Source organism: Erpetoichthys calabaricus, chromosome 9, assembly GCF_900747795.2.
Source record: "Erpetoichthys calabaricus chromosome 9, fErpCal1.3, whole genome shotgun sequence".
NCBI classification, from domain to species: Eukaryota; Metazoa; Chordata; class Cladistia; order Polypteriformes; family Polypteridae; genus Erpetoichthys; species Erpetoichthys calabaricus.
This window is the reverse complement of record NC_041402.2, coordinates 69,746,303-69,761,044: the sequence shown is the minus strand read 5'-3', so window position 1 is coordinate 69,761,044 and position 14,742 is coordinate 69,746,303. Positions and strand designations below refer to the sequence as shown.

At 39.2% G+C, this 14,742-nt stretch overlaps 1 protein-coding gene across 1 annotated transcript in view; it reads right to left on the bottom strand.

Annotated features, from left to right (window-relative positions):
* The window catches only part of si:dkey-181f22.4 (receptor-interacting serine/threonine-protein kinase 2), a 71,263-nt gene that overhangs the window by 30,843 nt on the left and 25,678 nt on the right, over nucleotides 1-14,742 (bottom strand). Inside the window, exons 3-4 of the mRNA XM_028809700.2 lie at nucleotides 1,994-2,147; nucleotides 312-467 (exon numbers count right to left, since the gene is read on the bottom strand). Coding sequence (XP_028665533.2) covers nucleotides 312-467; nucleotides 1,994-2,147 — 310 coding nt within the window. The remainder of the gene's footprint in view (nucleotides 1-311; nucleotides 468-1,993; nucleotides 2,148-14,742) is intronic.

Sequence of the window (14,742 nt, the reverse complement as noted above, 5' to 3'; positions counted from 1 at the left end):
ACAATATGATATTGGTTTATAACTTGTTTGTTTTGAAAATTGATTGTTGCATTCTAATGAAATCACTCATATGTGAGGATTTAGATATCCATGTGTAAGGCAGAATGAGTAAAGATTCAGCAGACAATACTGAATTATCTATTGCATTGTAGTACTGAGCTCAAGTACTAAAGATCCAGATACCACTGGCAATAAGCACTGGACGTACCCTGATAATTGATGTTGCCTGGCAGCACAACATCGTTTACAAAAAATGGTTTTAATATAGTCTTGGTTGTTACCGTAGATTTGCAAATTCCTTTCGTGCTTACCTTTGCATGAAACTTCATGTCAAGTAATACATTAGTTGGTTTTAGTGCCTGATGAACAAGGGGAGGACTTAAGCTATGCAAGTGATGTAACCCTTCAGCCACTTCCAAAAATATTCTGAGAAGCAGAGGAAAAGGCAACTCAGGATAGACAAGATGCTGCAATAATAGAAACAAGTAATTAAATGTCTAAAGTGTTATGACGTACATTTTTAAAACTCCACAAAGTAAGGCTTTGTAATATTAACATTAAGCAAAACTGGGAAACCTGAGGTTAGCTGTTTTGTGCAAACTACAGCTCCTCCTTATTCACCTTCACATACAGTATAATCCCTCCTCCATCGCGGGGGTTGCGTTCCAGAACCCCCCTGCGAAAGGTGAAAATCCGCGAAGTACAAACCATATGCTTATATGGTTATTTTTATATTGTCATGCTTGGGTCACAGATTTGCACAGAAACACAGGAGGTTGTAGAGAGACAGGAACGTTATTCAAACACTGCAAACAAACATTTGTCTCTTTTTCAAAAGTTTAAACTGTGCTCCATGACAAGACAGAGATGACAGTTCCGTCTCACAATTTAAAGAATGCAAACATATCTTCCTCTTCAAAGGAGTGCGCGTCAGGAGCACAGAATTTCAGAAAGAGAGAGAGAAAACCAAACAAATCAATAGGGCTGTTTGGCTTGTAAGTATGCGAAGCACCGCCGGACAAAGCTGTTGAAGGCGGCAGCTCACACCCCCCTCCGTCAGGAGCAGAGAATGAGAGAGTGAGAGAGACAGAGAAAAACAAACAATCAAAAATCAATACGTGTCCTTCGAGCTTTTAAGTAGGCGAAGCACCGTGCAGCATGTTGCTTCACGAAGCAGCTGTACAGAAGGGAGCAACATGAAGATAATCTTTCAGCATTTTTAGACGAGCGTCCGTATCGTCTAGGTGTGAGAACAGCCCCCCTGCTCACACCCCCTACGTCAGGATCAGAGAATGTCAGCGCAAGAGAGAGAGAGAGAAAAGTAAGTTGGGTAGCTTCTCAGCCATCTGCCAATAGCGTCCCTTGTATGAAATCAACTGGGCAAACCAACTGAGGAAGCATGTACCAGAAATTAAAAGACCCATTGTCCGCAGAAATCCGCAAACCAGCAAAAAATCTGCGATATATATTTAAATATGCTTACATATAAAATCTGCGATAGAGTGAAGCCGCGAAAGGCGAAGCAAGGGATTACTGTAATTTACAGTTTCATCCATCCATCCATCCATTTTCCAACCTGCTGAATCCAAACACAGGGTCACGGGCGTCTGCTGGAGCCAATCTCAGCCAACACAGGGCACAAGGCAGGAACCAATCCCGGGCAGGGTGCCAACCCACCGCAGGACACACACATACACACCCACACACCAAGCACACACTAGGGCCAATTTAAAATCGCCAATCCACCTAACCTGCATGTCTTTGGACTGTGGGAGGAAACCGGAGTACCCGGAGGAAACCCACGCAGACACGGGGAGAACATGCAAACTCCATGCAGGGAGGACCCGGGAAGCAAACCAGGTCCCCAGGTCTCCCAACTGCAAGGCAGCAGCACTACCCACTGCGCCACCGTGCCACCCTTACAGTTTCATGCAAATATCAAATGTTCTGCTATAGTACACACACATATATATTAAAACTATGATGTTCTTACCTCATACAGGAGTGAGTGTAAGGATCCACCACCCATCCAATCAGAAGCAATGCCCAAGAACATAGGACAGTTGTAGATTCCAAGGGGAGCCAATAACTTGTTTGATTTAATCTGGACAGCCAATGAAACCTCTCTAAGGCATTGATTCCAGGTGCTGAAAAAAGAGGGTGCATATAGTATGTATTCTTCCACCCATTTTTAAACAGGTTTAGGCATTTTAGAGTGACAGGAACCAGCACAAAAAAAAGTTACACAAATGCAGGGAAAACATGTGAACCCTACTTAAGTGGTAAATGTGCTAGAATTTAAATCCAGTCTCTTGAAGCTGTGAGGCAGCAGGGCTAACCACTGTGCCACTTGGTTGCAAACACTGCGTTAGAAATCAAATACATGTTTTTGCTAGTAGCCCTCAAGTTAAGTTTGTATCATATTACAAATTTGAAAAGATAGATAATTTGCAAATTAATATGAAACTATACTTCTAAAAATATTCATAAATGATCTTAAATTGCCAAAATACTATATACACTGAATAAAATTGATAGACAAGTTTAGTCAATTAATGCACATTGTTAAAAATTAAAGATATTACTCATTAAAATTTAGATTTTTTTTTTGTCTGAGTAGCCATTTTATCACCGAGAATACAGGAAGCATTTTGACAGTTACATATGAGAAAAAAAAGAGTCAAATTAATGAAATGGAGACAAACAGTAATAATCCAGAATACCATAAATGAGACATAAATAGAGAAGAATATTTTCTACCAGTGCCATGCTTCTAGAAATAAAAAAATATGGAAAAAATGAAAGAATGTGTGAGTGCCAAGGGAAAAGAGAATAAAAAATTTAGACATCAGTAGGCTTTGCGCCCTAGGAACCAAGGTACCCAAAGCATTCTATAAGATTTCAGTAATTATTTACTTCTCTGATATTGAGCTTTCTGATCATAAAATAGGTCATTACAATAGCAATTGACAAGAAGAATTCATACTTAATTGCAGAATTACACTATTTGAGGGTTCCTCTAGAGTGCCTCTTTCTCTTGCACGATTTGGCTCAAAAACTAATCAACACATCGTCATCTCATAACAGGCTTAAGTTTTGAGTTTCATATTTTTCCGTCCAGCCGTTTTAGCTCTACACCATCCTCAATAAACTGTGACACACAGACAGACACACACCCATCATTGAGATATTAATGTTTTTCGATATTGGGATCCTAAAACATTGAGATCCGGCAAAAACCGGAGATTGAAATTTTTGATGAATTTAAAGCATTCACTCTCCCTCCCATAGATGATATTATGGTGGAGGCACAAAGCAAAACTAAAACTATTAGAAAAAGATCATAAAAGAGTCTTAGGTGTGACTTTATTGTTATTATAATCTTTTATAATAAACCCTACCTGTTTTGGTGAACTGTTTAAACAAAAGAATTACAGCAGCATTTTATTGTAAAATACTTTAATTTCTGAAACACTTCTCTGAAAGAACATATGTTTAGATTTTCTTTTATTTGGTATCTTGTATAACTAATTGTCATGGTTCTACTTGTTTATGTTTATGGTTTTTCTGTTTAAGTTCTTTTTAATGTTTTTTTTTTGTTTACTTTTGAGTATTTTATATTATATTTATTTATTGTTGCATAGTTATATTTCTATATGTGTATTCATTTTCTGTTACTTCCCTTGTGCTTTGTGGGTGATTCCCCAAGAGGTGGGACCACATGTCTATTTCTGTGTTGAACTGCCTCCATCCCTATAAAGGCTGGGAAAAACACAAATGGTCCAATGCAGTTTATTCGTCTGTTCTTGGTGTCAGTGACTTCTCTTGTGTTTTTCGGATTATTATCGTTAAGTATCGCATTATTGGATTTCTGACCTCTGCTTTGTTTTTGACCACTCTCTTCAGAATCTGTTTTGGCACTATGTTAGCTGTCAGATTGTCTTTGGGCATATCCATTTGTTTCTTATGCTATGCTCTCTTTGAGCGTTTTGGAGTTTCAGAGTCTTTTGAAAATAAGCTCTTTATGAATATCCTTCATCTGCCCTTTATTGTACAGCTAGAACTTGTAGTATTTTGACCAGGATCCCATTTTTGTGGCCCACTTCCTCTGAAGCCAGCAGGTCTCTCGTGGGAATTTACCAAGTCAAGTGTGCCTCTGTTGGCTGCAGCAGTTAAGATTCTTTCTTTTTCTGCTTTTGCACAAGTGCTGTTGTTAATGACAGACTTGAGTATTCAAATATGCTCAGATGGACTGCAGCACAGACACTCTCTGTGTTTCTTTGAATTTCTAAGATTCCTCTTCACACAGCCTGTTGACAAATTGAGTGAGAGCAACTGCTAGATGTTATTAGCAGCAGACCAGGAGACGTGTGTGAAATTATGGGCCTATCAACCTGAATTGTGATGGCTTCTAGAGGAAGTCCTTAGCAATCCTACTGTGATTCTTAGTGACCCATTACCTTTCTGCTGAAATTTTTACTCAAGCAAAGAAAATATAAATACACAAATGTAAATGAAGCTTGTAAAATCAGCTTTTGAAATATTAAACATGCATCTAAGGCAAGAAATTGCACTAACAAGAATACAGAGATTTCCCAGTTCTTAACAGCTGTAGTGGTTCAGCATTTTTACATTTATAAAATACCAATTTAATTCCAAAACCTACCTGTTCAAAATGAGCACAATTCAAAACCTGGTGCTCACTCATGGTTATCTGTTTTGCTGCAGGATTGTTCTTTTGGCAATATACAATAGCTATGACACTGCACATCAATTTGGTGTGATCAAAATAATCAACAGAGATCAATTTTTATTTTTAGAAAAACTAGGGGGCTCTGCCCCCGCTTGCTTTGCTTGCCAACCCCCCCAAACCTGTGCTATGCGCCAATCACTTCACGTCTCTACCGCTAGCGTATTTGGATTTCACTTTCACCAAACAACAAATCTTTTCATTCTCATGGATAAGCCTCTTCATGGAAAAAAACACTACTTTTCCCTGTTGGCAACCCAAATTAGACAATCTAGAAGTCTCTGACTTAAAGTTTAAATCTGAACAATATATTCAATGTCATTTTGCTGTTCTGTTATTTCACTGAGTAATAATTTCCGGAATTAGAGTTTGTTGCCTCAGCTTTGTTGGGTTCTGTGGGTGCCACCAGAGGGCGCAGAAGGGACTAGCAAGCCCTATTTAGTTGGGCTCCAGCCTTACCCAGAAGTGCTCCTGGGCCATAGTGTTGGGACAAGTACAGTATTTCCGAGTTTTCTGAAAGCAGCTGCCTGCCTCAACTCTGGGAGCCAGAGTCAGGAGGAGGAGGACAAAGCTTGCATGAAGAGCAGAGGAAAAAGCAGAGAGAGAAGACAAAAGAATTACATAGCATTGCTGTGTGCTATTTGCTGTATTGTTGTGTGGTGTGGGAACCTCTTCCCGGAAGAGTTCTGCAGAAAATAAAAGCATTTGGTTACTGAATCACTTGTGTCCGAGCCAGTGTGTCAGGTGTTTGGGGAGCTGCAGTTCCCCTGGTGGCAACACCCTATATGATTATAAATGAGTTTTGGTGTGTCAGAGAGATGGCCATGGTACCATTCCTATCCTGACTCCTGCAACCCTGAATGTAATTTGTTAGACTTAAAAATGTTGTGTTATCTGAACTATTCAGTAAGTAAATACAGAAAACGTCCCAAGAATTTAAAAGGAATAAATAAACAAAACAAAGAAGACTATATGTTTTGCATTATCACATTTTTACATCACACTAATGAAACACACAGAGCCATGGTCCAAAAATAAAGGTGGCTCGTAGGCAGCATGCTGAACTTTTCCATTTTGGCAACACATTCTTTTGTTTATCAAAACTTATTATATGCATTATTAATATACTATATATATATCCATCCATCCATCCATTTTCTAACCCGCTGAATCCGAACACAGGGTCACAGGGGTCTGCTGGGGCCAATCCCAGCCAACACAGGGCACAAGGCAGGAACCAATCCCGGGCAGGGTGCCAACCCACCGCAGGAACTATATATATATATACTAGCAAAATACCCGCGCTTCGCAGCGGAGAAGTAGTGTGTTAAAGAGGTTATGTAAACATATATATATACATATAAATATATACATATATATACATATCTACATATACACATATCTACATATACATATATCCATCCATCCATTATCCAACCCGCTGAATCCGAACACAGGGTCACAGGGGTCTGCTGGAGCCAATCCCAGCCAACACAGGGCACAAGGCAGGAACCAATCCCGGGCAGAGTGCCAACCCACCTCAGATATACATATATATACATACATATACACATCCACATATACATATATATACATATACAAATTTACATATTTACATATATATACACATATATATACATATGCACATATATATATATAAATATAGACATACATATATACATACATACATACATACATTCACATATATATATATATACAGTGGTGTGAAAAACTATTTGCCCCCTTCCTGATTTCTTATTCTTTTGCATGTTTGTCACACAAAATGTTTCTGATCATCAAACACATTTAACCATTAGTCAAATATAATACAAGTAAACACAAAATGCAGTTTTTAAATGATGGTGTTTATTATTTAGGGAGAAAAAAAATCCAAACCTACATGGCCCTGTGTGAAAAAGTAATTGCCCCCTTGTTACAAAATAACCTAACTGTGGTGTATCACACCTGAGTTCAATTTCCGTAGCCACCCCCAGGCCTGATTACTGCCACACCTGTTTCAATCAAGAAATCACTTAAATAGGAGCTGCCTGACACAGAGAAGTAGACCAAAAGCACCTCAAAAGCTAGACATCATGCCAAGATCCAAAGAAATTCAAGAACAAATGAGAACAGAAGTAATTGAGATCTATCAGTCTGGTAAAGGTTATAAAGCCATTTCTAAAGCTTTGGGACTCCAGCGAACCACAGTGAGAGCCGTTATCCACAAATGGCAAAAACATGGAACAGTGGTGAACCTTCCCAGGAGTGGCCGGCCGACCAAAATTACCCCAAGAGCGCAGAGACGACTCATCCGAGAGGTCACAAAAGACCCCAGGACAACGTCTAAAGAACTGCAGGCCTCACTTGCCTCAATTAAGGTCAGTGTTCACGACTCCACCATAAGAAAGAGACTGGGCAAAAACGGCCTGCATGGCAGATTTCCAAGACGCAAACCACTGTTAAGCAAAACGAACATTAGGGCTCGTCTCAATTTTGCTAAGAAACATCTCAATGATTGCCAAGGCTTTTGGGAAAATACCTTGTTGACTGATGAGTCAAAAGTTGAGCTTTTTGGAAGGCAAATGTCCCGTTACATCTGGCGTAAAAGGAACACAGCATTTCAGAAAAAGAACATCATACCAACAGTAAAATATGGTGGTGGTAGTGTGATGGTCTGGGGTTGTTTTGCTGCTTCAGGACCTGGAAGGCTTGCTGTGATAGATGGAACCATGAATTCTACTGTCTACCAAAAAATCCTGAAGGAGAATGTCCGGCCATCTGTTCGTCAACTCAAGCTGAAGCGATCTTGGGTGCTGCAACAGGACAATGACCCAAAACACACCAGCAAATCCACCTCTGAATGGCTGAAGAAAAACAAAATGAAGACTTTGGAATGGCCTAGTCAAAGTCCTGACCTGAATCCAATTGAGATGCTATGGCATGACCTTAAAAAGGCGGTTCATGCTAGAAAACCCTCAAATAAAGCTGAATTACAACAATTTTGCAAAGATGAGTGGGCCAAAATTCCTCCAGAGCGCTGTAAAAGACTCATTGCAAGTTATCGCAAACGCTTGATTGCAGTTATTGCTGCTAAGGGTGGCCCAACCAGTTATTAGGTTCAGGGGGCAATTACTTTTTCACACAGGGCCATGTAGGTTTGGATTTTTTTTTCTCCCTAAATAATAAAAAACACCATTTACAAACTGCATTTTGTGTTTACTTGTGTTATATTTGACTAATGGTTAAATGTGTTTGATGATCAGAAACATTTTGTGTGACAAACATGCAAAAGAATAAGAAATCAGGAAGGGGGCAAATAGTTTTTCACACCACTGTATATATATATATATATATATATATATATATATATATATATATACATATCTACATATATATATATATATATATATAAATAAATATATTCACGGCATTCGTAGTCTGAATCACAATCTGATTGTATGGGTGGTTATCTACCAGGTAACGCTTATGGTTGGCCAGCAAGTCAGCTAACATCCGCCACGGTGCCTTCAGTTGTGAGAAGCCGATCATAGAATGGTTGAAAATAGTTTACTGTCAAATAATGCAAAGAGTACGCGACACATGTTTCACCCTAATTCTGGGCTCATCAGGCGTACACACTCACTGCACTCCCTTACGGGAATCGAACATTGGACGTCAGCGCTAGAGGCAAAGCTCCTAACATTGCGCCACAGCGTGTGGTTCATTTATTTGACAGCATGTAAATCGGGGTAATTACATTCACAGCATTCGTAGTCTGAATCACAATCTGATTGTATGGGTGGTTACCTACCAGGTAACGCTTGTGGTTGGCCAGCAAGTCAGCTAACATCCGCCACGGTGCCCTCAGTTGTGAGAAGCAGATCATAGAATGGTTGACAATAGTTTACTGTCAAATAATGCAAAGATTACACGACATGTGTTTCGCCCTAATTCTGGGCTCATCAGGCGTACACACTCACTGCATATAGCCAAATTCCCACGCTTCGCAGCGGTGAAGTATTGCTTTTAAATTTTAATTAAGAAGAAAAGAAAACCTTTTTAAATTGAGGGAAAATATACCAATAACAATTTGTTAAGGATCTGTTTTTTTGTGAAGCTGCCTCTACACAGCCTGTCCGCTGTTTTATAAACGAACGCTATATAAGGCCGTCCTTTCTCCTTGCTTAGTGGTTCTGTATTGTTTTATTGTTCGTTTATTACGATTGTTATAGTTATTGTGTAGGTATTTGAGACTCACTTTTCTGTTCAGGTACCTATTTCCTTTATGTAATCCGTGGATTCTCCGGTATTTTTTGTTCATTTATTACGATTATAGTTATTTATTGATTCCCTTCTTTAGCTGACTGCCTGCTCATATAAGGCGCTCTGCTGTTTTTTTGTGAAGCAGTCTTTACACAGCTTCTCCGCTGTTTTATAAACGAACGCCATATAAGGCCATCCTTTTTCCTTGCTTCGCCAAGGAAGCAGCCTTTTTATTTAATCCACGGGTTCTCCGCTGTTTTATTGTTCGTTTATTACGATTGTTATAGTTCTCTTTGTATACCACGTTGTCAGTTCAGCACTCAGGTTGTAATATGACCAAGTCATGCAAGCTTACTGTTGAGAATGCAACGTATAGTTGTACAGGAGAAAAGCAATCTTGCCAAACTTAATTTAAACTTACGGTTTACACCGTGCTTTGTTTCCGCCGTAGCTGCACTTATGAATATGCTTGTATGCGTCACTCGCTCACTTCTTATTGTTTCGCTGCCTTCTCAATTGTGTAATGAATGTTTTCTTCAGCGCTCTTTGGGGCTCTTCCTTGTTTTCTACGTACTGCGTTCACAGTCAGTTCACGTGATTACGTGGGAGGTGTGATGACGCGATACGCAACTCTGCCTCCCGCGGCCAGCGAGCTGCAGTCCATTACAGTATATGGACAAAAAAGAGGTTCCAGTTATGACCGTTACGCTTTGAATTTCGAAATGAAACCTGCCTAACTTTTGTAAGTAATCTGTAAGGAAATTTCAGCCTTCCACCTACACGGGAAGTTGGAGAATTAGTGATGAGTCAGTCAGTCAGTCAGTCAGTCAGTCAGTCAGTCAGTGAGGGCTTTGCCTTTTATTAGTATATATATATATATATATATATATATATATATATATATATATATATATATATATATATATATATATATATATATATATATATATACTGTATATACATACAGGTAAAACTCCGTTACAACGAATATCTTCACAACGAAATTTTCATTACAACGAAGTATTTTTATGGTCCCTACAGCTTCCCCATATGACACGAGTCTATAGAAATCTCGTTACTACGAAGTACATTCAGCAGATACTTTCATTATAATGAAATGCACAAAAGACCTTGAAATGCTTGAATGAATCATCCACAGAGCAGTTAGTTCTGTGGCCGCAGCTCAGTTGTGCACAATGATCCTCAAACACAGGGGTGTGCAAAGTCATTCCTGGAGGGCCGCAGTGGCTGCAGATTTTTGTTCCAACCCAATTGCTTAATAAGAAGCACTAATTGCTCTAGAAACACTTCTGCCTCATATTAGTTATCTCCCTCGTTAAGATTTTGAACCCTTATTGCTTATTTAAGTCTTAAACAGCTGCATTCTTGGTTTTTAATTGCTCCTTATTAGCAATAAGATGCAAATGAAAAAAGAAACCAGCAGTTATCCATTTTGCTTGTTACCCTTTACGCCTGTGTGTATTTATCAGGCACTATTTGGTTTAATTAAATACTTGGAAGGAAAGAGAAGAGAAAAAAGTGAGGGATTGAGAATTACCCATCCGATTTACACTTCAAAATATTTGGATGATATCTTTAGAATGGAAAAAAATATCTAGGATTTGAGAATGACTTGACATAGCAGAGTTAAAGCACTAACAAGCCATGAAATGTAATTATTGGCAAGGATTGTTTTTTAATTAAACAACTGGGTTGGAACAAAAACCCGCGGCCACTGCGGCCCTCCAGGAATGACTTTGCACACCCCTGCTCAAACAGAAACACTGTAATTTTTTTTCTTTCTTCAAACTTTCCTAGTACTGTTTTTTTTTTTTGTTGTTGCCTTTTTTGTTTCCTGCGGTTTTCAGTGATACCTTTTAGTTATTGCTCGTCAACATTTGATAAACATCCATTGGAATTTAACTCATTGTCACCCTCCTATAGAAACGGCAGACACGAAAAAAACGATAACAGTTCATATTAGAAAATTTTTTTTAACTTTTTGCAGCTCTTGATTGCGGCAAAAAGAAAAAAGACGTTGCCAGTGAATTCAGAATTTCGCTATCGCTATCAACGCTATCAACTTTCTTGAAAGACAGAGCAAAAAAAGTAGCAAGTTCACGTATGTGAACTGCTGCACTTGAAGACGTCGAAAAAGCTGTTTCTATGTGGTTCAGTGATTCTCGTTCAAGAAACATTCCCATTAATGTGGCACTCATTCAAGAGAATGTGAGGTTTGTAAACTCTCTTGGGACTTCCCACAACTGGACAGAAGTGAGATCTCCTGCGTCTCTCCGCCAAAGTAAACAGTGTCATGCTTGGGTCACAGATTTGCACAGAAACACAGAAGATTGTAGAGACAGGAACTTTATTCAAACACTGCGAACAAACATGTCTCTTTTTCAAAAGTTTAAATGTGCTCCTTGACAAGACGGTTATGACAAATCTGTCTAACAATTAAAAGGATGCAAACATATCTTCCTCTTCAAAGGAGTGCACGTCAGGAGAAGGGAAGGGCAGAGATGGAGAAAGGCAAACAAACAATCCGCAACTGACAGGTGCTTTTGGACTTTTAAGTCTGCGAAGAACCGCGCGGATCACACGATAGATCAGCCACAAGTAAGCCCAGCAGCAAGGGAGCGATGTGAAGGTAGTCTTTCAGCGTCTTTTTTTAAACCTGTAGGGGTGTGATCAGCCCCCCAGCTCACAACAGAAAAGATCTCGAGGGGTGATGCAAGGTTAGGAGCACGTAAATTGTAAATGCAGATACTGTAACAGGAGTACTTGATCACTGACCTGGCCACGACTCCTGACTGCTGTGTTTGTGTATAGCAGAGTGGCAGATCACGCTACAATAAATAACTGTGCCACTCCTGTTTCAAGCTGAATAAAGCTGTTTTTGCTAAAGTGCTGAGACTAAGCCTCATGTTTTGGGGTGCAAGACAGGGACTTATAGCGTGACCACGATCTTTTATGATTTGCTTCTGTGGCACTTCATTGCAGCGCTGTGAGCCTCCTATTGCCCTGCCCCAGCAACGGACAAACAATCTTCCACAGACTCTGCAATCGTGCTTCAGAACGCACTTCAGCGTGTCGTTCCCATTGGGTGGGGGGTGGGGAGTGGGGAGTGAGGGGGGAGGTCTCAAAAGAGTTCAGAAACCTCACGATATGAAGAAGAAATAATGATTCGGCTCCTGATTGATAACTGTACAGCCCACAACAGGCTTCCACATTTAGATAATGTTCGCGTTGAATTCCTCCCACCCAATTGCAAGGCAGCGCTTCAGCCATTGGTTTTGGGCATCATTTGCACCCTGAAAGTGTATTATTGCAAGGAAATGCTGAGAAAAATTCTCGTCAGCATAACTTGTAGGCAGGAGGAGATTAAAATTAATGCGAAAGAAGCTATTGAAGTGATTGCAAACGCCTGGATGCAAGTTAAAGAAAGCACTATAGTAACAAATACAGAATCTCATTACAACAAAATTTCTGTTACAACGAAATATTTTTTAGGTCCCTGTGAGTTCGTTGTAATGGAATTTTACCTGTATATATATATATATATATATATATATATATATATATACAGTATATATATATATATATATATATATATATATACAGTGGAACCTCGGTTTGCGAGCATAATTCGTTCCAGAAACGTGCTCGTAGTCCAAAGCACAGGGCCAGCCCTAACAATTGCGGGGCCCTATGCGAAACGGATTGCGCGGGGCCCAGTCGGGGTAGGGATAAGGATAATAAGTGAAAATTAAGATTTTGTATTAGAAAATAAATTCGTCTTTGCATTTTATTCATTCTTTACTAAGTACAAAATCACGATCAAATTAACTTTACTTTACGAGCCTTGCGTGTAGCGAAGTCATACAGTATATCATCAAAATTTTGTTTCCTACATAGATCACGCTCAATAGCAAGAATTGCCAAATTGTTCAATCTATCTTCGTGAATTGTTGACCTCAAGTAATTCTTGATTAGTTTGAGGCGCGAGAAGCTTCTTTCACCAGATGCTACAGTTAAAAAAATGAAAAATGAACAAAATAAAGTATTTACTGATTTTTTACGTCATTATTGCATTTGATTACGTGATTTAACGTTTGAACGACAATTTGCATTTGATTATGTCACATTTGCATTTGATTACGAGTAAATAAAATTTAAAAAAATACCTTAAGTCTACCAATTTAGGGGAACTTGAGGTAAGATGAACCACTTTTTAAAATTCCTTGTCAAATCCACATTTTTTGCTTTTTACCAGTAATTTTCAGTCAAATTATTGTTAATGATCTGCATATGCATGCGCTTGTCGCTTAGGGATGAATCAGTACGTTTTGAGCAAGTGTTTGTGAAAAAATTTTTTTTTTATCTTACCCCTACTACGGGTAAGATGAAACAATCATTTGGGTAGACGAATCACATTATTTTATTTTGTAAAACTATCTTAAACATTTGAAATGAGAGACTATTCATAAAACAAATTGTATAAAGATACAAGTTGACGTGCCGATGATTCTATTAACATAGGGTGGGTTATCAATGTACAGGATCTTCGAATTTTATACAACGCTTGTTTCTGAGGAACAAGCTTTACTCACCGGTGAAAAAATCTTCGTCTGGCAGAAAAGAGAAAATTTAAACCACTACCGGTAAATTTCAAACTATTCATCCAAAAAATCGATAACATCATCTCCATAAATAGCTCCTCCTATTTGATTGGTTTCACTGAGCTGAGCCATCATAAGGTTAAGAACGGTGTCTGTTTCATCTTACCCCAAGTTCCCCTAAATGATGAGTTTAGAGATAAAGCACCCGAGCAGCTACAATTTTTTTTCAATTTTATTTACTTGTCGTAATCACTTGAAACAACGACGTAATAGATAAAAAACACTGTAAAAACATAAAAACAGAATAAACACGCTGACCTATACATGATTATAAGTTATAATGGTTTAATTTAATAATTTACACCTAGAATTAGCGCGGGGCCTATGAAAGTGCGGGGCCCACTGCGACCGCATAGGTTGCAGTGGCCTAAGACCGGCCCTGCCAAAGCACTTGTATATCAAAGTGAATTTCCCCATAAGAAATAATGGAAACTCAGATGATTTGTTCCACAATCCAAAACTATTCATATAAAAATGATTAATACAAAATATAAAGTAAAAATACATAAAACAAATTAACTTGCACTTTCCCTTTGAAAAGAATCATGGCTGGCGTGAGTGAGTTTCTAAACTCTTGTGGGATTGCACCCAACGGGATGACACGCGGAAGAGCGTCCCAAAGCAATCGCAGTCTCCCAGCGCTGTAGCAGTTCTCCGTAAAAGCGAATCCGAAAAGATCGCGGACATGCTATAAGCGCCTGCCGTCAATGGGTGATACAAGGAACAAGGAACATTATAAATGTGCAGGGCCCTGCCTGACTGCTGTGTCTGTGTATAAATAACCGCGCTGTTGCTGTTTCAAGCTGAATAAAGCTTGTGTTGCTAAAGTACTGAGACTCAGATTCGTGATTTAAGGGTGCAAGACGGGGACTCGCATGTCAGAGCACACACACACACATACACGAGCGCGCGTGAGCACACATACACACACGAGCACGCGCACACAGTCACAATGCTAATGCTGTAGTAAACACTATACGCTCGTACGGATGTTGACTATATGAGTGAGGCATGCCGATTCAGACGGAGAATAGGAGACGATTGCCC